General features: G+C 39.1%; 1 protein-coding gene across 4 annotated transcripts in view; it reads right to left on the bottom strand.

Annotated features, from left to right (window-relative positions):
• Nucleotides 1-21,431: 21,431 nt before the first annotated feature.
• EXD1 (exonuclease 3'-5' domain containing 1) overlaps nt 21,432-26,635 on the bottom strand; it is a 38,369-nt gene continuing 33,165 nt past the window's right edge. For all 4 annotated transcript variants that reach the window (XM_070424972.1, XM_070424963.1, XM_070424964.1 and 1 more), the window contains one exon: nt 21,432-22,982. In XM_070424972.1, coding sequence (XP_070281073.1) covers nt 22,326-22,982 — 657 coding nt within the window. In that variant the 3' untranslated portion in view covers nt 21,432-22,325. The remainder of the gene's footprint in view (nt 22,983-26,635) is intronic.

Below are 26,635 nucleotides of genomic sequence, written 5' to 3'. Positions count from 1 at the left end.
TAAATGTAAAACTATAAAACTCCTAGAAGATAGCACAGGAGATAAACCTAGGTGACCTTGGGTAAGGTGATGACTTCTTAGATATAACACCGAAGGCCTGATCCATGAAAGAAATAATTGATAAGCTGGACTTCTTTAAAATTAAAAAGTTCTGCACAGTGAAAGACAATGTCAAGAGGATGCGAAGACAAGCCACAGACTGGGAGAAAATATTCGAAAAAGACACATTTGATAAAGGACTGCAAAAAATATACATAGCACTCTTAAAGGTCAACATTAAGAAAACAAACAATCTGATTTTAAAACGGGCCAAAGGCCCAGCTGGTGTGGCGCAGTGGTTGAGCGTCGACCCATGTATTAAGAGATCGCTGTTTTGATTCCTGGTCAGACCACCTGCCTGGGTGGTGGGCTCAATTCCCAGTATGGGGTGTGCAGGAGGCAGCCAATCCATGTTGATGTTTTTCTCTTATCGATATTTCTATCTCCCTCTCCCTTCCTCTCTCTCAAAAAATCAATAAAAACATAGTTTTTAAAAATGGGCCAAAGTCCTAACAGACATCTCACCAAAGAAGATATACAGATGGCAATTTAACATGTGAAATGCAAATTAAAACAATAAGATACCACTATATACCTATTACAAAGGCCAAAATCTGGAACACTAACACCAAATGCCAATGAAGACGTGGAAGAAACCGAACCCTCATTCAATTGCTAATGAGAATGCAAAATGATATGGCCACTTTGGAAGACAATTTTACAGTTCCTTCCAAAACTAAACATACTCTTAGCATATGATCCAGCAATCATGCTCCTTGATATTTGTCTCCAAAAGCTGAAAATTATGTCTGCATTAGAACCTGCACATGAATGTTTATAGCAGCTTCATTCATAATTGCCAAAGCCTGGAAGCAACCAAAATGCCCTTCAGTAGGTGAATGGATAAGTAAATTGCGGTACATCCAGGCAATAGAATATTATACAGGGCTAAAAAGAAATGAGCTATTAAGTCTTGAACAGACTGAGCTATTAAGTCTTAAATGTATATTATTAAGTGAGAGCAGCAAATCTGAAAAGGCTACATACCGTATGATTCCAACTATATGACATTCTGGACAAGGCAAGACTATGGAGATAGTAGAAATTCCAGTGGTTGGCAGGGTTGTGATTGGGGGGAGAAGAAGGATGAATAAGTGGAGCACAGACAATTTTTAGGGCAGTGAAAATATTCAATATCATGCCATTATGATTGATACATGTCATTACACATTTGTCCTAACCTATGGGATGTACAAAACCATGAGTGAATCCTATTACACTATGGACTTAAGTTGACTGTGATGTGTCATTGTAGGTTCATCAACTATAACAAATGTAGCATTCTGGTGGAGGATGTTTATAATGGGGGAGGCTATGCATGTGTGAGGGTAGAGAGTATGTGGGAAATCTCTGTACTTTTTGCTCAATTTTTTCTGAGCCTAAAACTGCTCTAAAATTAAAGCCTTAATGAAAAGAACAAAATGTACGTATCATCTCAAGCCCTTACAAGTCCTTGAGTACTGAGGACCTGAAATAACTATTTATAAGCTTGGGGTATGGGTTATATAATGAGCTGCATTCATAAAGTTCTATTCTATCTAAGAACTGTTTATCTGTACTCAGAAAAGAGTGGCATTAATAATAACTTATTTCGTTAAAGGCCAACAAATTTTTGAGATATAATTCACATATCAACTTTACCCTTTTATAATGTACAATTGAGTGGGTTTTAGTATATTCACAAGGTTGTGCAACTATCATCTCTATCTAAATCCTGAACATTTTCATCACCACCACCCCCAAAGAAACCCTGCGACCATTAGCAATCACTCATTCTTGCTCCCCACAACCCCTGGCAATCACTAATCTACTTTTTGTTTCTAAGGATTTACCTATTCACTTAGGAAACAAATATTAAACAAACGTTTATGGAGCACCTTCTATGTGCCACACAATCTTCTAAATACAAAGATGTATAAGACCTCTATAGGAAATAGCCTAGAGAACTTCACAGAGAGTTGTTAGAGAAAACATAAAATAGAGAGGTATTCCAAATTCATGGTTTAGAATTGATGATTTAGTAACAATGTCAAGTCCCCCCAAAGTAATTTGTAGATTTGCTATTCTCCCAAATCAACACTCTAAAAGATTTGTGGCATTTACATGCTTAACCTTTTTATGGATATACAAAAGGCCAAGAAGAGCCAAGATACTTTTGAAGAAGAAGAATGAGTTGTTTTTGGATATCAAGATCTATTATAAAGCTACAATAATTAAGACAGTGTGTTATTGACATAAGATAGACAAAAACCCAATAAACAGGAGAACCCAGCAGCAGACATTGGCACTGGTAGCACAGCTTGTAGCAACACTATTTATCTGATAGTGGGAACACTGCAGTTTTTCAATAAATGGCACCAAACAAGTAATTGTATACAGAAACTGGTGAAATTTGATCTATATCTCATACTGTACTTAAAAGTCAATCTCAGGTGTATTATAGACCTAAATGTGAGTGCAAAACAAAAAGATTATAACAAAAGAAATATCTTCAGCCCTGTTCAGTGTGGTTAGTGCGTTGGCCAGGATCTTGGATTTGAATCTGGTCAAGGGGAGGCAACCAGTCTATGTGTCTCTCTCACCTAGATGTTTCTCCCTCCCTCCCTCCCTCTCTCCCTCCTTCCTTCAACTCTAAAAAGCAATGCAGAAAATATCCTCAGGTGAAGATAAAAAAAAAAAAGAAAGAAAGAAAAGAAAAGAAATATTTTCAGACCCTTGCAGTAAAAAAAAAGAGTTCTTTCTTTCTTTTCTTTTTGTTTTGTTAATCCTCACCCGAGAATATTTTTTCCATTGATTTTTAGAGAGGGTGGAAGGGCGGAGGAGAGAGAGAAATGTAGATGGAGAGAGACACATTGATTGGTTGCTTCCCGCACACACCGAGGCCTGGGATCAAACCTGAAACCTAAGTATGTGCCCTTGACTAGGAATCAAACCCAGGACCCTTCGATAGGCAGTCCACTGGTCTAACCATTGAGATCACTGGCCAGGGCAAAAAAGAAAGTTCTTAAGACAAAAAAAATCACACTGACTATAAAAGAAAGCAATAATATACTGGACATCATCAAGGTTAAAAACTTATATTTATCAAAGGAAACCATTACAAGTGAAAAAGGAAATAAAAAGTGCAGGAGAGGATATTTGTAATACTATATCTGACAAAGAACTTGTATATAGAATAAAGAATTCCCAAAACTCATTAAGCAAAAGACACATACTTGCCCTGGTCAGTTTGGCTCGGTGGATAAAGCGTGGGCCTGCGAACTCAAGGGTCCAGGATTGGAGAAGGTGCAGGCTGGGCTAAGGGCCACCCCCCCCAATATGAATTTAATGCACCAGGCCTCTAGTATTGAATAAAAAGCCAGATACAAAATAATATATACAGTATGATTCCATATATATAAAGTTCAAAACAGCCTGGACAGTATTGCTTAGTGGTTGAGTATAGACCTATGAACCAAGTTTAATTCCTGGCCAGGACACATGCCCCAGTTGCTAGCTCCATCCCCAGTAGGGGCATGCAGAAGGCAGCCAATCAATATTTCTCTCTCATTGATGTTTCTATCTCTCCATCCCTCTCCCTTCCTCTTTCTCTAAATCAATAAAAATATATTTATAAATAAATAAAGTTCAAAACAAGCAAAGCTACTTTCCTGTTAGGGAATTCATAAGTGGATGGTAACACTGTTAAAAACAAAAACAAAAAAAACACGGTTGAGAAACCAAGATGGCGGCATAGGTAAACACCTGAAATTGCTGCCTCACACAACCACTTCAAAAATACAACTAAAAGACAAAACGGACATCATCCAGAACCACAGGAAGGCTGGCTGAGTGGAAATTCTACAACTAGAAGGAAAGAGAAAAGCACAATGAGACTCGGAGGAGGTACGGAAGTAAAGTGCAGAGGTACGGAGGTGCACGCGGCAAGGGCTGGCAACTGAGGACGCCGCTGTCCTTTTCAATCGGGAGGGAGTCACAAGCTCCCGACCGCCATGACTCCAGTTCCGGGTGAGTCTGTGGGGACCCAGAGTCATACCGGAGAAACTGGACTGTCTGGCATCGGGCGGAACTGAAGGGCGGCTTTCTCTCAGAGGTGCTTGCAGCGATTACCAGGACACTGAGACCCTGGATCTCTTAGGGCAGGGCTGAGGATCAGCCATAGCTGCTTGCTCCGCCCTGTTGATTCCCTGAGACCCCGCCCCACCCAAGCTGCAGCAGAGGCTTTTGCATATGAATGGCCTGGCCCTTTGCAATCTAAAATTACCTAACAAACTGCAGCTGGGCCAGAGAGACCCAGAACATCCAAAAGAAGGCCCAAGGCCCACAGCAGCTTGCATTGCTTCACAGCTGGGCCTCATCTGGGCACCTCCAAATCCCAAACAAAGAAGAGGAATCTGCATATCTCTCCATAGCTCCTGCTGGGTAGCCTCAGGCAGAGGCTAAATTAGCACCTCCTTAGAGATCTAAGAGCCAGTGTACCCAGTGGTCAGAATGGGACCATCCAGATTACAGCTCCTCAGATCCATAAGGGACACACTCAGGGGGCAGACTCAGTGAGCACCAAAGCCCCACTGAAGCAAGTCTTGCCCCAGAAGGGTGTCTCCAGCACAGAAGTTCTCCCACTGTAGACACAGCTGATTCTCACGGCCAATTGGCCTGGAGGTTAATTCCTCCCAGTGATACCAACTACAATCAAGGCTTAACTACAACAAGACTGTGCACACAGCCAACAAAGGGGTACACCAAGAGTGTCCACCTCAGGTAATTGGGGAGGCTGAGCCACTGGGCCCTATAGGACACCTAGCACAGAAAGCCACTCTATCAACACAGGAAAGCAGCCAAAATGAGGAGACAAAGAAACAGGTCACAAAAGACAGAAATGGAGGAAAGCAAACTACTGGATATAGAGTTCAAAACCAAGGTTATAAGGTTTTTCAAGAATTTTCTAGAAACCGCTGATAAATTTAGTAAGACCCTCAATAAGTCTAGTGAGACCCTCGAGGATATGAAAAAGGACCAACTAGAAATTAAGCATACACTGACTGAAATAAAGAATATTATACAGAGATCCAATAGCAGACTAGAGGATCACAAGAATCAAGTCAAAGATTTGAAGTACGAAGAAGTAAAAAACACCTAACCAGAAAAGCAAAAAGCAAAAAGAATCCAAAAATATGGAGATAGTGTAAGGAGCCTCTGGGACAACTTCAGGCGTACCAACATCCGAATTATGGGGGTACCAGAAAAAGAGAGAGAGCAAGATATTGAAAACCTATTTGAAGAAATAATGACAGAAAACTTCCCCTACCTGGTGAAACAAATAGACTTACAAGTCCAGGAAGTGCAGAGGACCTCAAACAAAAGGAATCCAAACAGGACCACACCAAGACACATCATAATTAAAACGCCAAGGGCAAAAGACAAAAAGAGAATCTTACAAGCAGCAAGAGAAAACCAGTTAGTTACCTACAAGGGAGTACCCATTCGACTGTCAGCTGATTTCTCAAAGGAAACTATGCAGGCCAGAAGGGAGTGGCAAGAAATATTCAAAGTGATGAATAGCAAGAACCTACAACCAAGATTACTTTACCCAGCAAAGCTATTATTCAGAATTGAAGGTCAGATAAAGAGCTTCACAGGTAAGAAAAAGCTAAAGGAGTTCATCACCACCAAACCAGGATTATATGAAATGCTGAAAGGTATTCTTTAAGAAGAGGAAGAAGAAGAAAAAGGTAAAGATAAAAATTATGGCCTTGACTGGTTTGGCTCAGTGGATAGAGCATCACCCTGCGGACTGAAGGGTCCCGGTTCGATTCTGGTCAAGGGCATGTACCTTGGTTGCGGGCACATCCCCAGTAGGAGGTGTGCAGGAGGCAGCTGATCGATGTTTCTCTCTCATCGATGTTTCTAACTATCCCTCTCCCTTCCTCTCTGTAAAAAATCAATAAAATATTTTTTACAAAATTATGAGCAACAAATACATATCTATCAACAAGTGAATCTAAAAATCAAGTGAATAAAAAATCTGATGAACAGAATAAACTGGTGAATATAATAGAATCAGGGGCATAGAAAGGGAGTGGACTGACAATTCTCAGGGGGAAAGGGGTGTGGGGGATGCAGGAAGAGACTGAACAAAAATCATACACCTATGGATGAGGACAGTGGGGGAGGGGGGTAAGGGCAGAGGGTGGAGTGGGAACCAGGTGGAGGGGAGCTATGGGGGGAAAAAAGAGGAACAACTGTAATAATCTGAACAATAAAGATTAAAAAAAAACACGCAAGGACATGATTGCCATAAAGGTTAGGATAATGGCTGTCTCAGAGTTGGAGAGTTAGAAGGGAATTGTTAGAATGGAAAACAAATACAACATAAGATCCTATGGTACTGGCAATGTTCTAGCTCTTGCACTCAGTGTTCACTTTAGATTTTTCTTTAAACAGTGCATTTTCATTATATAAACTTCTATATATATTTCACAATAAAAAAGTTTTTTTAAAAAATTCCCTGTCATTGCTCATTGTTCCTCTAAATCTTTCTTGAAAGTTTCCAGTTACCACTCTCACCTGGAAATCACTATAAATTAATTTCGTAATTGAGATTTCACAAGATGCTAGATCTAAATGTTTTACTGATAGTCAACCTAGAATATCCAACACGTCTCTTCTCTTGTTACTGGAATTCATAATCCAAAAACTCCCCAGAAAACCATTCACACCAATCTGGCAAGGTCCGCTATTTATAATTCATCACTGCTGTTGATTAATCAGAATTCCTTCACCCTTTAGAGGCTTACACATTTTTTCTTTTTAAATATTTATTCCACTATTTAATGTTGACATCATCATTGCATGATGGTGATTTCCAGAAACATTTTTTGAAATTCACGTATTTATTCCTCATTCTTTTCTAATTCTTAAATGTATTCAGGACCTGCAGTGTAGATGGAAATGCATGAAAATCACAATGACATCCTGTTGAAATTTTAGAAAAATGACAATAAATAGAATATTTAACCTATGTATATATAATGAGAAGCACTACTAATGGACAATGCTTTGATTTTTCCTGCTGTTTTTTTAAACATTAGCAATGAGTCATACAGCATGACTGGTGTTTACATTTCATTATGACTGGGTCTCTTTTTTTCTAATTGAAAGGAGCCTTTCAATGTACAGTCAGCTTTTCAGTCACCTGCCTGACTTTAATTTCCCAGTTCCTCCTTGGGTATCAAGTTTCTTCTAATCTCATTTACAGGATATCATTCCAAAGACCACTCACTTCCTTTCCTATAGTTACAACTCATTAATAAGTCATTTTCCAAAATATCATTATTGTAAGTTTTCATCATCTAATTCCAACTACTTGGAAAACATGGTTTTTCTCTTATACCTCCAGGTGTTACCTGGGTGGCCGGGAACAGATAAGCCAACATATCCATGCGATATAATTCCCTGTCTCTGGGAGAAATCACAGATGAATTAGTAAACACTACAGTAAATGCCAACAGAAGGAAGACTCTACTACACTTATGCTGGAGGAACAAAGAGAGGCAGTAGTATTATTGGGGCCAGGATTCCCTAAAAAAGCTGAAACCAGGCAGTACTGTCTAGCTGACAATGGAGCCATGGAGCGGACATAGTCTCTGTTGGAGATATCAACCGGGACAGAAAGAGGGGGTGCTGTGTGAATATCCTGGCTTCTCCCTCCCTCTAATCTTCTACCAGTGCTTCCCACTAGCTGGAATCAGTTGGAAAACAGCCAAAGCGGGAGAACAGGGGAAGCTTGAAAAATGAAGGGACTAGAGAAAAGGGGATTCAGAGAAATCATAACACTTGTCTCCAAATAGTCAAATGACTATCACTTGGGAGAGGGAATAAATATGTTCCATGGCACCATGGGAGGATCAACAGATAAGGAGTTAAGTAAAACAAATCTAAACTCAAAATAAGGAAGAATATCTGAATAAACAGAACTGCCTAAAAAGGGGAACAATTTGCCTTGAAAAGTGACAATCTTGGAGTCTATAACTTGTTAAATTTTTTTTGGAATGTTTCAAATGAAATGTTTTCCTACAAGTTCTATAGGATGCCATTAAAAGCCACAGAAAATTTTTGATAGGATCTAGGTAGTGGGTATATGGCTGTTCACTGTAAAATCTTGTGATTTTATTGCATGTTTGAAATTTCCTATAATAAAATGTTGAAAAACCTTCACTGAAGTCAGCAAAACATAGGCTTACAAAGTGGGATCATTTGTTCATACATGTTTTATTCTCTGTTACTCGGTAACAAATTATTCCCAAAGTTAGCCCTTAAAGCAGCAAACATTTATCTCACGGTTTCTGAGGATCAGGAATCCAGGATCCGCTTAGCTGGGTAGTTGTGGTTCAAAGTCTCTGAGGATGTTTCAGTCAAGCTGGGCCAGCCGTCATCTGCAGGCTTGACTGGGAAGGATGCTCTTCCCAACTCACTAATGTTGTTGGCAGGACATAGTTCCTCATAGGATGTTGGCTGGAGTCCTCAGTTATTTGCCAGGTTGACCTCTCTACTGGCTGCCTGAGTATTGTCCCAACATGGCAGCTGACTTCCCTCAGAACAAGTGATCTGAAAGACAGAGTTTGAAGGAAGCTCCAGTGTTTTTTATTAGTAGTATTACTGGAGGCCCAGTGCCCGGACTCGTGCACCGGTGGAGTCCCTTGGTCTGGCCTGTGGGGATCAGTGGACCTCTGCACCGCCATAGCCCGGCCTTTCCTGCCAGTTCATCAGGCTCCAATCTGCTGTCCCCGTCAATCCCACACAAAGTAGTGCGTGAAGCAGCAGGCGGCCAGGGAGGAACCGAGCCCAGACCAGGAGCCGCACTGCTCCCTCTCATCTCAGCCCGCTGTGCCCATCCTAGGGTGATGCCGGCTCGCCCATGACCACACAGCCACTGCTTGTCATCGCAGTCTCGCTCCTCATGTGGCACTAGAGAAGCAGCTGCAGGCTCGCACCCAGTCAGTCTGGATACCAGTGTTGATCCCAGTCCCAGTCCAGATGGTGGAGAGGGTCGCGCTGCCACAGCTGCGCTCGCCAGCCAGCCGTGAGCCGGGTGTCTGGCGGCCGTTGGTCAGCTGAGCGGTGCTCCCACTGTGGGAGTGCACTGACCACCAGCAGCAGCTCCTGGGTTGAGCGTCTGCCCCCTGGTGGTCAGTGAGCATCATAGCTACCAGCTGGTCATCTGGTCGTCCAGTCGTTGGGTCGTCCGGTTGCTTAGTCTTTTATATATATATAGATAATTATTATTATTGTTACTAGAGGCCTGGTGCACGAAATTTGTGCACTTGGGGGGGGGGGGTCCCTCAGCCCGGCCTGCATTCTCTTGCAGACCAGGAGTCCTCAGGGGATGTCCAACTGATAGCTTAGGCTCACTCCCCAAGGAGAGCAGCCTTAAGCCGGCAGTTGGACATTTTAGTGCTGCTGCAGAGGCAGGAGAGGCTCCCACCACCACCACTGCACTCACCAGCTGAGCCCAGCTTCTGGCTGAGCAGCACTCCCCCTGTGGGAGTGCACTGACCACCAGGGGGCAGCTCCTGTGTTGAGCGTCTGCCCCCTGGTGGTCACTGTGCGTCATAGCGACTGGTTGTTCTGCTGTTCAATCCATTTGCATATTAGCCTTTTATTATATAGGATTATTTTGTTGTTAATCCACACCCAAGGATATTTTTCCCATTGATTTTTAGAGTGAATGTAAGAGAGGGAGGGAGGAGAAAGAAAGAGAGAGAGAGAAAGAGAGAGAAATCCATCAGTTGCCTCCTTCATAAGCCTTGACCAAGGAAGGGATCAAATCTGCAACCCAGGTTTGTGCCCTTGACTGGGAATTGAACCCATGACCCTTTGTGCTCGGGCCGACACTCTATCTACTGAGCCACACCTGCCAGGGTGGAAGCCATAACATTAGACCTCTCAGTGAAAATAAAAGTATATACCAAGATTCTGGGAAGGTGGCAGCAATGGTTATGGTGGCATAGCTTTCAGAGCTTCTCAAATTCTCCCACAAAAATGTAATGATTAGATAGCAAAACTCAAAACTCTTGAACAATATTTACCACAAAACTAGGTGACCAAGTATCCCATAAACCTGAAATTACAAGCCTGTAGGGAACAAACCACCAAGAGCTACTGTAAATATTGAAGACAGGCCAAGAAAATTTGACTCATGGATAACAGATGTCCTTAAAGAATAAAAACAAAGAAAAGAATAAATACTAAAAATATAATTCAAAAAAGTTTTCCTAACATGTAAAAAACTTCTTAAAACTACATATTGAAAAAGCACATTGTACATCTTAAAAATGGTGATAGAGAATGACCAATACCAAGATATATTCTAGTAAAATTATATGGCTTTAAAAAAAGAAAAGAAAATCTTTGGAGAGTCTATACAGGACCACATGACATCAAATTTGAAATAAAATTAGATTAGTATATTTTGAATCAATGGCAACATTTTATGCCAGAAGGAAATGGAATAACATATTTAAGACACCCAAGGAAAGAAAATACAAATCAAGGATTTCATATCTAGCAAAACTAACCTTCATATATAAAGAACACAGATAAATTTTTACATCATGAAAGTACTCAGGGAATATTGCTCCTATGAGCCCCTGATAATGAATCTACTAGAGGAAGAGTTGGAGATGATCAAAATGACTAGAGTCATTGGCATTAGAACCAGTGGTAAACATTAATTATAAAGCTCCTTATAGAACGAAGACTAAATGAAGGTTAAAAAGATTATAGGATGTAGTAGATTAAATATCGTTCATATATTTATTCCTCTCCATCTTAACTACTTTGTATTCCTATCAGATTCAAGCATTCACCATCTCCCACTTGAATCAAAGTAAGAGTTTTTATCCAAGTCAGCCTCATACTATTCTTGTCATTATTTCAGTCCATCCTCCAATTTACAGATGATCTAAAATCTACATTTCTGATTATCTTAGTTTCATATTCATAATTCTTCAATGGTTTCCCACAGCAGTGATGGTGAACCTATGACACGCGTGTCAGAGGTGACATGCAAACTCATTTTTTTGGTTGATTTTTCTTTGTTAAATGGCATTTAAATATATAAAATAACCCTGACCGATTTGGCTCAGTGGATAGAGCATCGGTCTGTGGACTGAGGGATCCCAGGTTCAATTTCGGTCAAGGGCATGTACCTTGGTTGCGGGCACATCCCCAGTGGTGGCTGTGCAGGAGGCAGCTGATCGATGTTTCTCTTTCATCGATGTTTCTGACTCTCTATCCCTCTCCCTTACTCTCTGTAGAAAATCAATAAAATATATTTAAAAAAATATATATATAAAATAAATATCAAAAATATGTCTTTGTTTTACTATGGTTGCAAATATCAAAAAATTTCTATATGTGACACGGCACCAGAGTTAAGTTAGGGTTTTTCAAAATGCTGACACGCCGAGCTCAAAAGGCTCGCCATCACTGGTCTATAGCATAAAACCCAAACACACAAGGCATGTCCTTAATTCCCCCTTCCTTTGGTGGTGCACTTAGATTTCTTTGGGGAATTACCTTTCCCCCACTGTGAGCAGTGTTGGTAGGACAATTAATCAGAGTGCCCTACACAGTTGGGTCCAGGATATGAGGTCAATTATAGTCTCTCTGGATTTTGAACCCTGAGTAAAACTATGCAGGGATGGAAAAATGTATTGGCGATCACTCACTCTGACAGACAGTTGGGTAGTTCCTGCTGCCTAGGGTTCTACAGCTGCCCTTGATGCTATTTCCAAACCTAGCTCTCCAGCTTTCCCATCAATTCTGAGAGTTACTCATCTTTCCAATAAATTCTCTTTTTGTTTACATTAGCCAAGTCAGTATTTTTGCTTATGACCAAAAAACTGTAACAGGCACAAGGGCACTATATTCCAGCCCTACCTCTCACCATCACATACTATATGTTTTCCTCTCTGAAATAGGGAACTCCTTGTAGTTCTCTTACCCAAAACACACCTTTACCCTACCTCTTAAGAAGCCCATTGACACACACCTCAGTTATAGGCCAAGTGCTTTGTCCTCTCCAAAACTATTCTACCTTCCCTGTCTGGCCCCGGTCCCCCTAACCAATACACTGTACACCCTGAACATAACTATTGTTTCTATTTTAATTTTTTAATTTTTTCACTAGACTAAGTTTTTTGAGAAGAGGGACTGTGTCTTTTCTCTGCTTTTTTTTAATAGGGTGGACACAATAGTGGAATAATCGTCAACCCTTATAGAGTACTTACTTTGGTTTAAATTGATTTTAGAGAGAGAGAAAAGGGAGAGGATTCGAGAGATAGAAAAATCGACGAGAGAGAGAGAGAGAGAGAGAGAGAGAGAGAGAGATTGATCAGATGCCTCCTGCACATCCTGTACTGGGGATGGAGTCCACAACCTGGGCCTGTGCCCTGACCAGGAATTGAACCCTGACCTCTTGGTTCATGGGTCAACACTCAACCATGGAGCCACTCTGGCCGAGCGAGACTGTGTCTTTTTACTTCTGATTCTCCATGCCAGCACCTGGCTCCAAAAAGGGGCTTCAAAATAGTTGCTAATGAATGCACAAATGAAGCCTACTATGTAAGACACTGCAGTGAAGCAGCTTTACAGCCACAGTTCAGTGTTCTCTATTTTAAAGGCAAGTATGAGTACATGCTCCTCATACACATATTTTCATTTACTTTTTACTTCTTTTAAGATCACTTTCTAAAAGAAAAAAGAGAGAGAGAGAGCTGAAGAAGGGTTTCCTTTCCTCTATATCGGTTTTTCTATTTCAATAGCTTCTCGAAAAACAAACTATGGATGGCATCCCAGCAAGTTACACAATAATCAACAGAACTTCTCTCTCTTCTTTCCCTCATTCCTGGAACTTGCAGATTTGGCATTTCCTAAGGGATGTTTTCATTAGAATTTGTTTCCATTACACAGATTTTTATTTAAAACATTCAGGGTTTGGCCATCAGGTGGCTTTCAAGTTATAAACAAAAATGTACTTTGGGGAATTTGAGAACTCCAGAATGTGGAAGTATCTCATACAAATCAGAGAAGCTACTGTTGCCATGTGGAGAGATCAGCAGCCTTAAGCTTAAGTTACTGGCCCTCCGATTTATATCACAGTTAAATGCCTTTCATCAACTGTTCCATATCTAGCAGTTTATACTCTAGTTCTTTGAGGAAAATGAGGTGGGGAGGGGTTAAAATATTAAAAGTGGATACCTCTGGGGAAAATTCCTGAGGCTGGGAAAGAATGGGGGAGGGGGGTATTTGTTTTCATTAATATTTATTAAACCCTTGTGTACTATTTTATAACCATGTGCATGAATTACTGTTTCTTCTTAAATTTTTATTAAATTTTATCTGACTATATTAGCAACATATACTTGCTTCTTTGTTGATAGCATTTAACAAAATGCTATAATTCTAACTATGATTGCCCCTATGCACATGAGATCAGTGGCTTCCAAATGCTTTTAAAATAAACTTTATTGATGTGGTTTATGCACAATAAAATACGTGTACAGTTCAATGAGTTTTGATGAACATGGGCATCGGGATTAACTACCACAACAATCAAGATACAGGACATTCATATCACCTGAAAAAATTCCCTTGTGTCCCTCACCCCAAGCAACCACTGACCTGCCTTCTATCACCATAGATGAGCTTTGTTTTTACTGGAGTTTCATGTAATGTAATAGCACTCTGCACTCTTTTGCATCTGGCTTATTTTGCTCAGCAAAAGTTTTTGAGAATTATCCATGTTGTGTGCATCATGGTTTGTCCCTTTTTATTGCTGAGTACTAGTAGACTATTTATTTATCCATTTGCCTATTGTTGGGAAATTTGTACTCCAGTTTAGGGCCACTAAGAATTAAGCCATCATGATCATGGTACATCCCCTGCCTGGTAAGTCTGTCTAACCACTATGCTATACACTTGAAACTAATACAAAATAATATTGAATGCAAACTGTAATTGAAAAATAAAACTTAAAAAAAGGAGAAGAAAGCCATCATGAGCATTTGTGTCCAAGTGTTTGTGTAAATATATGTTTTCATTACTCTTGGAATAAATTCCTAGGAGTGGATTATGGGGTGATAAATTCATAAGAAATAGACAGTCTTCTAAAGTGGTTGTGTATTTTATAGCTCTGGTTGCTCCACATCCTGAAACCCTTGGTATTGCCAGTCTTTCAATTAAAAAAAATAAACTTCATTAATGCATAAACACGTAGGAGTTGAATTTCTGGATGGTATGGTAAGTGAATATTGAACTTTTAAGAAATAGCCAGGTTATAACCTGGGCTAGCTCTTTCCGATTTGCCATCCTCTTTAGGAAATCAATAAAAATATATTTTTAAAAAACAAAAAATTGTTGGTAGCTGTTGAGATAATCAAATGGTTTTTTTCCTTTATTCTATTAATGTGATGCATTACATTTTCATGTTAAACCACACTTGCATTGCTGGAATAAACTTCATTTGGTCATTAAGTATTATCCCTTTTCCATGATTCTGGATCCCATTTGCTAATATTTTGTTAAGGACTTTTATATCTATTTTCACAAGTGATATTGGTCTATAGTTTTTTTGAAATGTCATTTTCTGGTTTTGGTATTAGGGTAATGATGGCCTTATAAAGTTAGTTGGGAAGTGATCCCTCCTTTTTTATTTCCTGGAATAATTGCTATTAGTGTTTCCTAGATAGAAATTCACCAGTAAAGCTATCTTGGTACAAAGTTTGTTTCAGGAAAGGTTTTAAATTATGAATTCAATTGTTTAATTGATTTAGGGCTATTCAGGTGTTCTATTTCTTCTTGAATCAGTTTTGGTAATTTGTGTCTCAATGATTTTTGTCTATTTCGACTGTTTTTCAATTTGTGGGTATAGAATTGTTAAAGTAGCCCCTTGTTATCCTTTTAATATATTCTAGAGGCCCGGTGCATGAAATCGTGCACCGGTGGGCTCCCTCTGGGTGGCCTGCAGGGATCGGGCCGAAACCCGCAGTCTAACGCTGCCTGTAGCTCCTACATGCTGCTCCTGCTCATCCTGGCCCCACTGTGCCTACTGCAGGCTCCTGCCAATCAATCCCGATCCAGAGAGGCTCTCGCTGCCACAGCAGTGCTCACCAGCCATGAGCCCTGTGTCTGGCGCCCTCACAAGGGGAATGGCCTGCGGTATTGGGCTGAAACCAGCTTTCTGGCATCCCCTGAATGGTCCCGGATTGCGAGAGGGCGCAGGCCAGGAGGAGGGACCCCACTGGTGCATGATTGGGCCAAGGAGGGACCACAGGATGGCTCCAGGGCGTGTCCAGCCCATTTCACTCAGTCCAGATTGGCCGGACCCCAGCAGCAAGCTAAACTACTGGTCAGAGCATCTTTCCCCTGGTGGTCAGTGCACTTCATAGCGACTGGTCGACAGGTGGACTGCCCCATGGTGGTCAGTACACATCATAGTGAGTGGTTGAGCAGCCTTAGCATATCATTAGCATATTATACTTTGATTGGTTGTTCAGTTGTTCTGCTGTTTGGTCTATTTGCATATTACCCTTTTATTATATAGGATAGTTTCTGTAAAGATAATCTCTCTTTGATTCCTGATATTGGTAATTTGTGTCTTTTTTTCCCCTCTTGGTCTGTATGGTTAAACTTTAAAGGCTTAGCAATTTCATTGATCTTTTCAAAGAACCAGGTTTTGGTTTTATTCATTTTTCTCCATCTACTTTTAATTTTGTTTCCATTCTTATCATTATTCAATTCACCTCCTACTTACTCCAAGTTTACTCTCCTTTTTCTACCTTAAGGTACAGGCTGAGATCACTGGTTTTAGATCTTATTTTATTGTATCAGTATATAAATTTCCTTTTATGCTTATCTTTGTTGTTGTTGTTGTTGTTGTTAATCCTCACCTGAGGATATTCTTTCCACTGATTTTCAGAGAGAATGGAAGGGAGGGGAAGAGACAGACAGAAACAAGATGTGAGAGAAACAATTCATCAATTCGTTGCCTCCAGCATGCTCCCAGACTGAGGTTTGTGCCCTTGACTGGAATGGAACCATTGACCCATTAGTCTGAGGGCCAAATGCTCTAACCACTGACCCAAACCGCCTAGGGCCTTCTATGCTTATCTTGAGCTGATTTTACTGCAACCAACAGTAAAAGCACACATGCCCCAGGCCTACAAATGAGAAAGAAAAGTTTCACAGAACAATACTTTTTCTTAATATGTGCAATGTACTCTGATATTTTCTATTCTGTGGTTTAAGAAATGCTGTTCATGACTGATTAAACTGAAGCACAGTTTAGACTTTTTTTTGCAATAACGTTATTTTAAATTGGTTGCTCATTATGCTCTCATTACAATTTAACAGCACTTCCTGTTTGAAGAGGTCTTGTAAGCCAAAAGCTCAAATCCTGTGAGTATGTAGAATAAACTATATTAAACTTTATCTTAGGGTGAACCTAGCAATTTAGCTAAGATTCTTATTTTATATAACAATATAATTTTCTATGCTATTCCTGATGAGAGCTCTGAAGATATTTATCATGAGTATATTAGACTTTGGTTTTATTTTAGTGTTTCTATGGTTAAATATTTTACCCATAATATTGTCCTTAACTTAGATATCAGAGATTCAAATATTCCCAATATTTATGTTTTCATTAATCACCATAGTATTCAATGCAGGTAAGCTACAGAAAATGACAAGAAACCTTTAGATTTATGGATGAAGATTTTTGAAAGCCAAAAAAGTATGCCATGCCACGCAAGATAAAAATCTAATGCTGTCAATGGTGCATCATTACCACAAAAATTAGTGGCAGGCATATAATTTACTAAGTTTTTTGTAAAATAACTTAGCAAGAGCTATAAAACTTTTATAGAAACCAAAACAAGAAAACTTCTTTGACCTGCTATTTCTATTTCTGGAATTTCATTCTAACGAAATGATTTAAAACATGGGAAAAACTTTTAAATACGCTTTGAAAAAAGCATAAAGTAAGGAATTGAAAACCATCTCAAAATGCCAAAATACAGTTAAATAAACTGTACTGCATCTTCTAAGAAATATTTTGTAGTCATTAAAAATCTTTACAAAGATTGTGTAACAGCATAAGAAAATATTCATAAGGTGGGATATATATGTGCATGTATGATTACAACCATGTAGGGGGAAAAACACCTATGCATAACACTGGAATTAACAAAAATGTTACCTTTTTGTCAGGTTAGAGAAATAAGAGTAATTTTTCTTATTGTCCATATTTTCCAAATTCTACTTAATAGCATATGAATTTTAAATAAAACATCTAGCCCTAGCTGGTTTGGCTCAGTGAATAGAGTGTCAGCCTGCAGACTGAAGGGTCCCAAGTTGGATTCCTATCAAGGGCATGTTAACACAAAAAATCATTGAAACCTGTAAAGGATTTTGTGAGTTTATTTGAACTTCAATGAATTGAGATAATGGTCTGGAGAATGGCGGGTTACATTTGTATTTATACATTGTAATCAAAGGAAAGGAACCTAGGTGGGTTACATGAAATCCATTGGTGATAGGCAAGAGAGGTGGGAGAAAGCATCGGGTTGGGGTGGGAGGGGAGGGCGGGAACCCCTGGGATTGGATAAAAAGTAAAATGATAGACACATATTTAGGTGTGTGCAGGAACAATTAACATGATAATGAAGGCCCTGATCGGTTTGGCTCAGTGGATAGAGCCTCAGCCTGCAGACTGAAAGGTCCCAGGTTCGATTCCAGCCAAGGGCATGTACCTTGGTTGCAGGCACATCTCCAGTAGGAGGCGTGCAAGAGGCAGCTGATCGATGTTTCTAACTCTATCCCTCTCTCTTCCTCTCTGTAAAAAAATCAATAAAATATATGTATTTTTAAAAACAAAAAAACAAACAAACAAACATGATAATGAAGGAATTTGTGGTATCTGTCCTGGTGCCCAGCACATTAGGTTGTGCCCCAAGGGGTCCAGAAAAAGGGAAGTTACAAGTTACCCAGACATTTCAAAGGGTATGTTATTATAGATGCAAAAAGACAGATAGGCTCAGTTAAGGTAAAGGTTGACCTTGTCAGTGAAGATACCGGCCTAGGATGTAACTACCCACCATAACTGCTTTTAGTTAAATTTCAGACCATCCTTTGTGGTTACTTTAGGTCTCTGAGTTTGCAAGCCTGCCATGCAGGCCTCCCTTGAGCTTGTCAGGTTAGCATGTGGTCCCTTTCATCAACAGGCACATGCCTGGGTTGCGGGCTCTATCCCCAGTAGGGGGCATGCAGGAGGCAGCTGATCAATGATTCTCTCTTCATCATTGATGTTTCTCTCTCTCCCTCTCCCTTCCTCTCTGAAATCGATAAAAATATTTTTTTAAATCTATTAAATATGCTAGTTGTTAGTATTATAAAAAGGAAAAATACATGATGTAAAAAGCACTTTTAACTGTATTTACTGTATAGTAGTGATTATATTTCAGATATGTGTGTATGTGGAGAGAGAATAAGAAAATTGAAAGAAAATACCAAAATGCTAGGAAGGGTTGTATAATGTGGGATGATAGTTAAATCTTTTTTCTCTTTATTTTCTAAATTTTAAGTAAGGCATTTTATTTTTATAACAGTACAAATGCCTTTTTAAAATGTTTTTATTTATTTCAGAGAGAGGAAGGGAGTGGAAGAGTCAGAAACATCAATGATGAGAATCATCTGTCCCGGTGATGGCGAACCTATGACACGTGTGTCAGAGGTGACAGGCGAACTCATTTTTTTGGTTGATTTTTCTTTGTTAAATGGCATTTAAATATATAAAATAAATATCAAAAATATAACTCTTTGTTTTACTATGGTTGCAAATATAAAAAAAATACGGCACCAGAGTTAAGTTAGGGTTTTTCAAAATGCTGACACGCCGAGCTCAAAAGGTTCGCCTTCACTGGTCTATCTCTGCCTCCTGCAAGCCCCCTCCTGGGGATCAAACCGCAACTCAGCCAAGTGCCCTGACCAGGAATCAAATCATGACCTTCTGGTTCATGGGTGGATGCTCAACCACTGAGCACACCAGTGGGGCTATAAATGCCTTTTTGATAAGTATACTTAGCTATTCGCCCCCAAGCACTCTAGGTTTGCCCTAGGCCTCATCTCAGTCTGCTGTTGGCACTTACCTTGTGTCAAAACAATGAGACACACCAATAGTGAGTTAAAATTCTATTGTGTTTAGATTTATCGAGCCCACAGCCAGACTGGAGGCAAAGCTGCTGCAGTGATTTTTCTCACTATAGTTGAAAGAACAATTAATGGACCAAGTAGCAAGAAACACTGATTCTATTCTCAGTGGTGCATTTTTGTTCAGGGAAGTCATTTATCTCTGTTTTCTAAATCCCAATCTAAAAAGGTCAGATTATTTGTAAGAATCTCTAATTGTAGTGGAAAGGTCAGACTTGAGTAGGATTCAGGAAATTTTTGTAGACTAAAGCAAAACCCCAAGAGTTTGAGAAAGCAGGCAGTACGGTTTATGAGTTCTCAACTAGAAAAATACAGTCAGTAAAGAACTCGAGCCCTAACCAGTTTGGCTCAGTGGATGGAGCGTCGGCCTGCAGACTGAAGGGTCCTGGGTTCGATTCCGGTCAAGGGCATGTACCTTGGTTGCGGGCACATCCCCAGTAGGGGGTGTGCAGGAGGCAGCTGATCAATGTTTCTCTCTCATCGATATTTCTAACTCTCTATCCCTCTCCTTTCCTCTCTGTAAAAAAAACTCAATAAAATATGTTAAAAAAAAAAAAAAAAGAACTCTACCATGGGTTGGGATAAATACCCAGCATTTCCCCAAATTCTGGGCAAAATTTAGATAAGATATCTGAGTAATGGTACAGAGTACTAGCAACGGGGCTTGAACAACCTAGAGATTTTTTACGCTCTATCTAGCAAAGGACAGGTAGGATCTGACAGTACACATGGAATTTAAGTAGGCACTTTACACTAGATAAGGATGTGGAGAAAAATGCAATTTCAGGACTATGAGTGTTTCTCTGACAAAATACTGTAATGAAACCCAACGATTCATTTAGTCTGGGAGTCAAAATACTGTGTTGCCTCCTGCAGGAGCCCTTACTGACAACACAGGTACATGCCCTTGACTGGGAATTGAACCCATGACGCTTGGATTTGAGGGCTGATGCCCTAACTACTGACCAACACTAGCCTTAATTAATCTTAACCTTAGACTGGATCTGAGCTCTGGAGTTTGGAAGGGCATAGCTCTGCTTTCAGTGAAATTCATAATTGAATCATCTGATGCAGACAAGGATGTTCCTAATCAAGCTTGTCCCTAAGTGAAATAAATAATAGAGACCTGTAAAAATATAATTACATATTTCTAAACTGGACTCTGAACCTATAAATCCAGACATATTCCAATTTATTTACCCTGACCCAATTAAGAAATGTAAGAGATAACCTAATGTAAAAACAGGTTTACTGGTTATTATACACAAAAGAATGTGAGCAACTTACAAGTATCCATATAATAAAAGCCTAAGCAACCATTACGGCTGAACAAGCAGAATGACTGGTCACTATGATGCACACTGACCACCAGGGGGCAGATGCTCGACACAGAAGCTGACCCCTGGTAGTCAGTGTACTCCCACAGGCGGAGTGCTGCTCAGCCAGAAGCTGGCTGGCAAGTGCAGCAGTGGTGACAAGAGCCTCTCCCGCCTCTGCGGCAGCGCTAAGGAGCAGCAAGCCAACCAGTAAGGAGCTTGCCGCTAAGAAGCAGCAAGCTGAGCGGTAAGGAGGAAGCAGGCAGGCGGTAAGGAGCAAGGGATCCCTGATTGCGATAAGAATGTCTGACTGCCAGCTTAGGCCCTATCCTCCAGGCCTAAGCCAGGCCTCAGCCTGGCCTAAGCCAGCAGTTAGACATCCCCCGAGGGGTCCCGGACTGTGAGAGGGCACAAGCAGGGCTAAGGGTCCTTCCCCATCCCCAGTGCATGAATTTCATGCACTGGGCCTTTAGTCAATATAATAAAAGGCTTGGTATAAGCTGCCTTCCTTTCAGCCTAGAAAATATACCAATTCCAAGCTAATAGAGTAGAATCAAACATAACAGACATACTCAAAGGAAGCCCTAGCTTTATTAGAAAATAGACAAAATCTTCTAAAAGTAAATGGACTGAAATTAAAACTGGAATAGTGCTCCTGATAATAACATTAACTGTTGTTTGTTTATGACATAAGACAGACAAAACTTTCAAAATTCAAAAATAGTTAATATTTTTTCAGCTTTATTGAAGTATAATTGACAACTTAAATATTTTGAAAAGGTAAAAAGATCCCTGGCCGGGTAGCCCAGTTGGTTAGAGTGTTGCCAAGGTTTCGGGTTCAATCCCCCATCAGGGCACATACAGGAATCAACCGATGCATGCACAAATTGGAATAACAAAATAATGTTTTTTTCTCTCTCCCTTCTTCTCTCTCTAAATTAATTAATAATTTTTAAAAAGAATTATGGGGCATAAAAAAAAGAAAGAAAAGGCAAAAAGAACTAATAAAGTTATTAGTACCAATTATTTTTAAACTTATAGCTAAGAGTTTTACCAACACTCTTCAAACCAAAAAACACAACAAAATTTTAAAAGTATAGATTTTTCAAGATATTAAACCCAAGATTTTTCCCTTCTTCAAATCCTCTAAATTCAAATTATGAGAAATAATTCACTCTGGCCACTGGGAACATTTCTTCTGCCCAGTGACATAATCAGAAAATTTATTTCTTCTATTATTTAACTTATTCACTCCCAGGAATAAGCAAGAGGATATAATTTCCCCGGAAGCCTATGACTGAGGCATAATTAAATTTATAACATGAGAAATTTAGCCCTAGCCTGTTTGGCTCAGTGGATGGAGCGTCGGTCTGCAGGCCGAAAGGTCCCAGGTTAAATTCCGGTCAAGGGCACATGCCTAGGTTGCTGGCTCAATCCCCAGTAGGGGGTGTGCAGGAAGCAGCCAATCAATGATTCTCTCTCATCATTGATGTTTCAGTCTCTCTCTCCCTCTCCCTTCCTCTCTCTGAAATCAATAAAAATATTTTATAAAAGGAAAAGAAATTTAAGCACTGAGGAAAGTCCTGATGGTAGGAGAAAATGAGCCACTTTTTGGCCTAAAGAACAAATTCTAGATCTCTAAGGCAGATTTGAAGAAGAATTTATCCAGGAATCGGTCTCCTCCAAAGCTGGACAGGGAGGAAGTGTGGGAAACACAGTTTTTCTAAAAGGATGAAAGGTGTCACTTGGAGTCATTCTGGTTTCCTGAGGAAGGGAAGGAGACACTGAGACATCTTGTTTTGTGCGTTTTAGATCTTCCTTGTTTTCCACCATTAGTAACTGTTCTATCTCCTCTTTCAAAGATAAACTTGCTTGAAATTCCTGTTTGGGTATCATGAGGTGTTCTTTCTGGCCTCTTCTCTGGTCCTCCAACCCCTCTAATTCAGGGCAAATGACTTTGTTACTGGAATCCTCGTGGACTTCCTGCTCTATGTGAGGTAAATGTGGAGGCTCTGTTGTAATTTGTTTACTCTTAGCTTCTTCTTTCAGCAAATTTACATTCTCATGAGATGTAAAACTTGGAGCTTTATCTAGCCTAGATTTTTCACAAAGTAAGACACCCCTTACTTTTTCCTCTTTCTTTGCTGTCTCTGTCACGGATTTCTTTGGATGTAGCAGTGTCCTTATGAGGAGGCCCTGTGCATTCATCCTGTATTCTTTTGCAGCTCTCTCTCTGCGCTGCTTCTGGAAGTCCCTGAGTTGAAGCAGTTCCTCTGGAAGTTCCATACACGTAGGCTAAGAAAAGAAAGAGAACACAAATCTCCTATAATTAAATTTCTGATCATGCCTTAAAATCACTTCTGCTATACTTAACAGTATTTGGCAAGTGAAGTTCTATTCAAATGTATTCTTATAGTACCCTCTAGTGTCTTTAACTGTAGTAGTACTACTTTTCAAGTAACAAATATTTTGAATCCAGTTTTGTGTGTGTCTTTGTGTGTGTATGTATCAGGATTATACAGTGAGCCCAGCTGGTGTGGCTCAGGGGTTGAGTGTCGACCTAAGAACCAGGGGGTCACGGTTCAATTCTTGGTCAGGGCACATGCCCAGGTTGTGGGCTTGATCCCCAGTAAGGAGTGTGCAGGAGGCAACCAATCGATGATTCTCTCTCATCATTGATCTCTCTCTCTCTCTCTCTCTCTCTCTCTCTCTCTCTCCTTTCTGAAATCAATAAAAAAAAATTTAAAAAAAGAAATAGAAAATGCCCTCTTTGTTGCAGGAGGTAAATAATTTTCCCAGGTTGCCTGCCTTTGTCTTTGTTCACTATCTTTTCACCATACAAAAAAATTGTAAGTCAAATTTATTAAATTTTTAAGAGTTCTGAGTATTTCTTTGTTGCATACAAAAACACATACACCTACAACTCCATAGCAAAAGAGCAAATAATCCAAATAAAAAATGAGCAAAGAGCCTGGCCAGGAGGCTCAGTTGGTTGTCCCGTATACCAAAAGGTTGTAGTTTCATGTAGGTTTCATTCCAGGTCAGGGCACATACCTTGGTTACAGGTTCAATCCCAGTCTGGGAAGCAACCGATCTATGTCTCTTTCTTCTCTCTCTCTTCTCTCTCTCTCTCTCTCTCTCTCTCTCTCTCAAATCAATAAAACATATCCTTGGATGAGGATTTTTTTAAAATGAACTAAAGACCTGAATTGACATTTTCCCAAAGAAGGCATTCAAATGGCCGTAAGTATATGAAAAGATGCTCTGATAACACTAATCATCAGGAAAATGCAAATCAAAACCACAATAAGATATCACCTCATACCTATTAGGATAGCTATTATAAAAAAGATAAGAGATAATAGTGCTTGGGGCGGGGGGAGTGGTATGTGGAGAATAGGGAATTCTCATACAGTGTTCATGGGAATGTAAATTGGTATAGCCATGATCAAAAGCAGTATGGCAGTTCCTCAAAAAATTAAAACTAAAATTACCATATGGTTCAGCAATCCCACATCTGGTATATATCCAAAGGGAATAAAATCACTGTCTTGAAGAGATATCAGCAATCTCGTTAACACTGCATTATTCACAAAAGCTAAGACATGGAAACAACCTAAGTGTCTATCAAGGGATGAATGAATTAAGATGATGTGTCTATATGTACATACAATGAAAAGAAGGAAATCCTGCCATTTGTGACAATGTGGATGAACATGGAGGGTATTATGCTAAGTAAAATAAGCCAGACAGAGAAAGACAAATACTGTATGCTATTACTTAAATGTGTGGAATCTTTAAAAAAAGCTAAATTTTATAGAAACAGAGAATAGAATGGTGGTTGCCAGGAGTTGGGGGAAATAGAGAGATAGTTCAAAGGGTACAAACTTTCAGTTATAAGTAGTTTCTAATTAATGTACAGCATGGTTATTTATTATGGTTATTAATTCGATATTGTATACTTGAAATTTGCTGAGAGTAGATCTTAAGCATTCTCAGCATACATACACACAAAGTAACAATGTGAGATAAGGATGTGTTAATTATCTTGATCTCAGAAGCATTCCACCAACGTATATGTACTAGTATACTTTAAATATATATCATTAATTTTTTCAATTATTTCTCAATAAAATTTCGGGGAAAGAAAGAAAAGCATTCCTTATGTAAGATTATTTTTTAAATTGTTTTTCCCCCACTAATTTTACAATTCCATTTTTTACAAAAATACTCGATCCATGGAGTTTGTTTCAGTGTAATGAAAGAGATACCAATTCAATTCTGAATTCTCCTCCCCGACAATGGTTAGTCATTTGCTAAGGTCATTTTCAGAATAATTATATTTTTTCTCATGGATTGAAAAGTCTACCTTTATCATAACCATCTTGGCAGATATAAATCGGATATATTTTTGGGTTTCTATTCTTTTCCATTGGTCTTCCTAAACTGGTACTGTCGCAAACTGTTTTATTTGGTTTAGACTTACATGTTTTACTTATGGTTATTGATCTCTATAAACTCTATAATCACAGTTTGCCTAAATAATGCTGTTGTTAATATTTTTATTGGACTAGAGTTAAATTTAAAAGTTAACTTAGATAACTAAAAATATTTAGTGTCCCATTCAAGTTCTCTTTTATGTCATTCAGTAATATTTTAACATTTTCTTCATCTCTATATTCCACATTTCTTGTTAGACTTATTTCTGGGTAATCTACCTTTTTTGTTACAATTACAAATTGATGTTTTCTTTCATTTTCTAGCTGTGTATATGGGTATAAGAAAGCTATTTTTTATGTCATACTTTTTCACTACTTTACTAAATTCTCTTTTTGTTTGGGGTGTTTTTTTCAGTTGATTCTCTTCAGGTTTCCTGTGTATCATAGGCATGTCATAATTCTAATTCCTCCTATTCAATTTTTATAGTTTATATATATTTTTTAACTCCATTGCCTAATAACTTCAAAAAATATTAAAGTAGTATGGCTGGCATGGCTCAGGGTTGAGTATGGACCTATGAACAAGGAGGTCACAGTTTGATTCCCGGTCAGGGCACATGCCCGGGTTTAGGGCTCAATCCCCAGTAGGGGTCATGCAGGAGGCATCCGATAGAAGACACTTCTCATTATTGATGTTTCTCTCTCTCCCTCTCCCTTCTTCTCTAAAATCAATTAAAAAATGTATTTTAAAAATATTAAAGTAATGGCAATATTCACCATTTAAATTTTTTTCTTTATATTAATGGGAATGCTTTTAGTGTTCCTAAACATTATGTAGTCTTCTTGCTTGAGAAAATTTTATCATGTTGAAGTATCTATTCCAACTTTAATTAATATTGTATGTAAAGTAATATAAATGTTTCTAGCATTAAACAGTGAGAGCAAAATACAAAAAAGTTATAAAATTGTCATTGGTTTTACATGATAAATAAAAAACATTAAAATTATCCAGTAAAACAAGGTATGCAAGGTATTTTTATGTTTTGTTGCTGTTGTTGCTATTAAACAGTGAGAGCAGAATACAAAAAAGTTGTATTTTTATTTTTGTTTGGCATTTATGAGATAGTCATAAGACTTTCTTGGCTCTAGTAAAATGGAGAATTTCCTAACATTAAACTATGCTTGCAAATAGAATCCAGCAACACATTAAAAGAAAAGTAAAATACATCTAGTGGGGTTCGTACCCAAAATGCTAATATTGTATTTAAGATTCTGAATCAGAATTTCTAACGGAGAATCCAACAACCGGCAAACTTTTTATGTAAGGAGCCAAACAGTAAATATTTTGGCCTTCCTAAGCCACAAACCAACTCCATTGCATACTTTTTTTTTTTTTAAATAATCCCTTAAAACTGTAAAAACCATTCTTAGTTTGTGAGCTATACCAAAATAGGCCAGGGGTTAAGTTAGGCGATAAGGGCAATATTTTCTCAACTTCTGGTCTATAAT

This window comes from Myotis yumanensis, unplaced genomic scaffold (genome assembly GCF_028538775.1).
Source record: "Myotis yumanensis isolate MYYU_CA2020_CCGP unplaced genomic scaffold, mMyoYum1.0.hap1 SCAF_1, whole genome shotgun sequence".
In the NCBI taxonomy this organism is placed as follows: domain Eukaryota; kingdom Metazoa; phylum Chordata; class Mammalia; order Chiroptera; family Vespertilionidae; genus Myotis; species Myotis yumanensis.
This window is presented reverse-complemented; position numbering and strand designations above follow the sequence as displayed.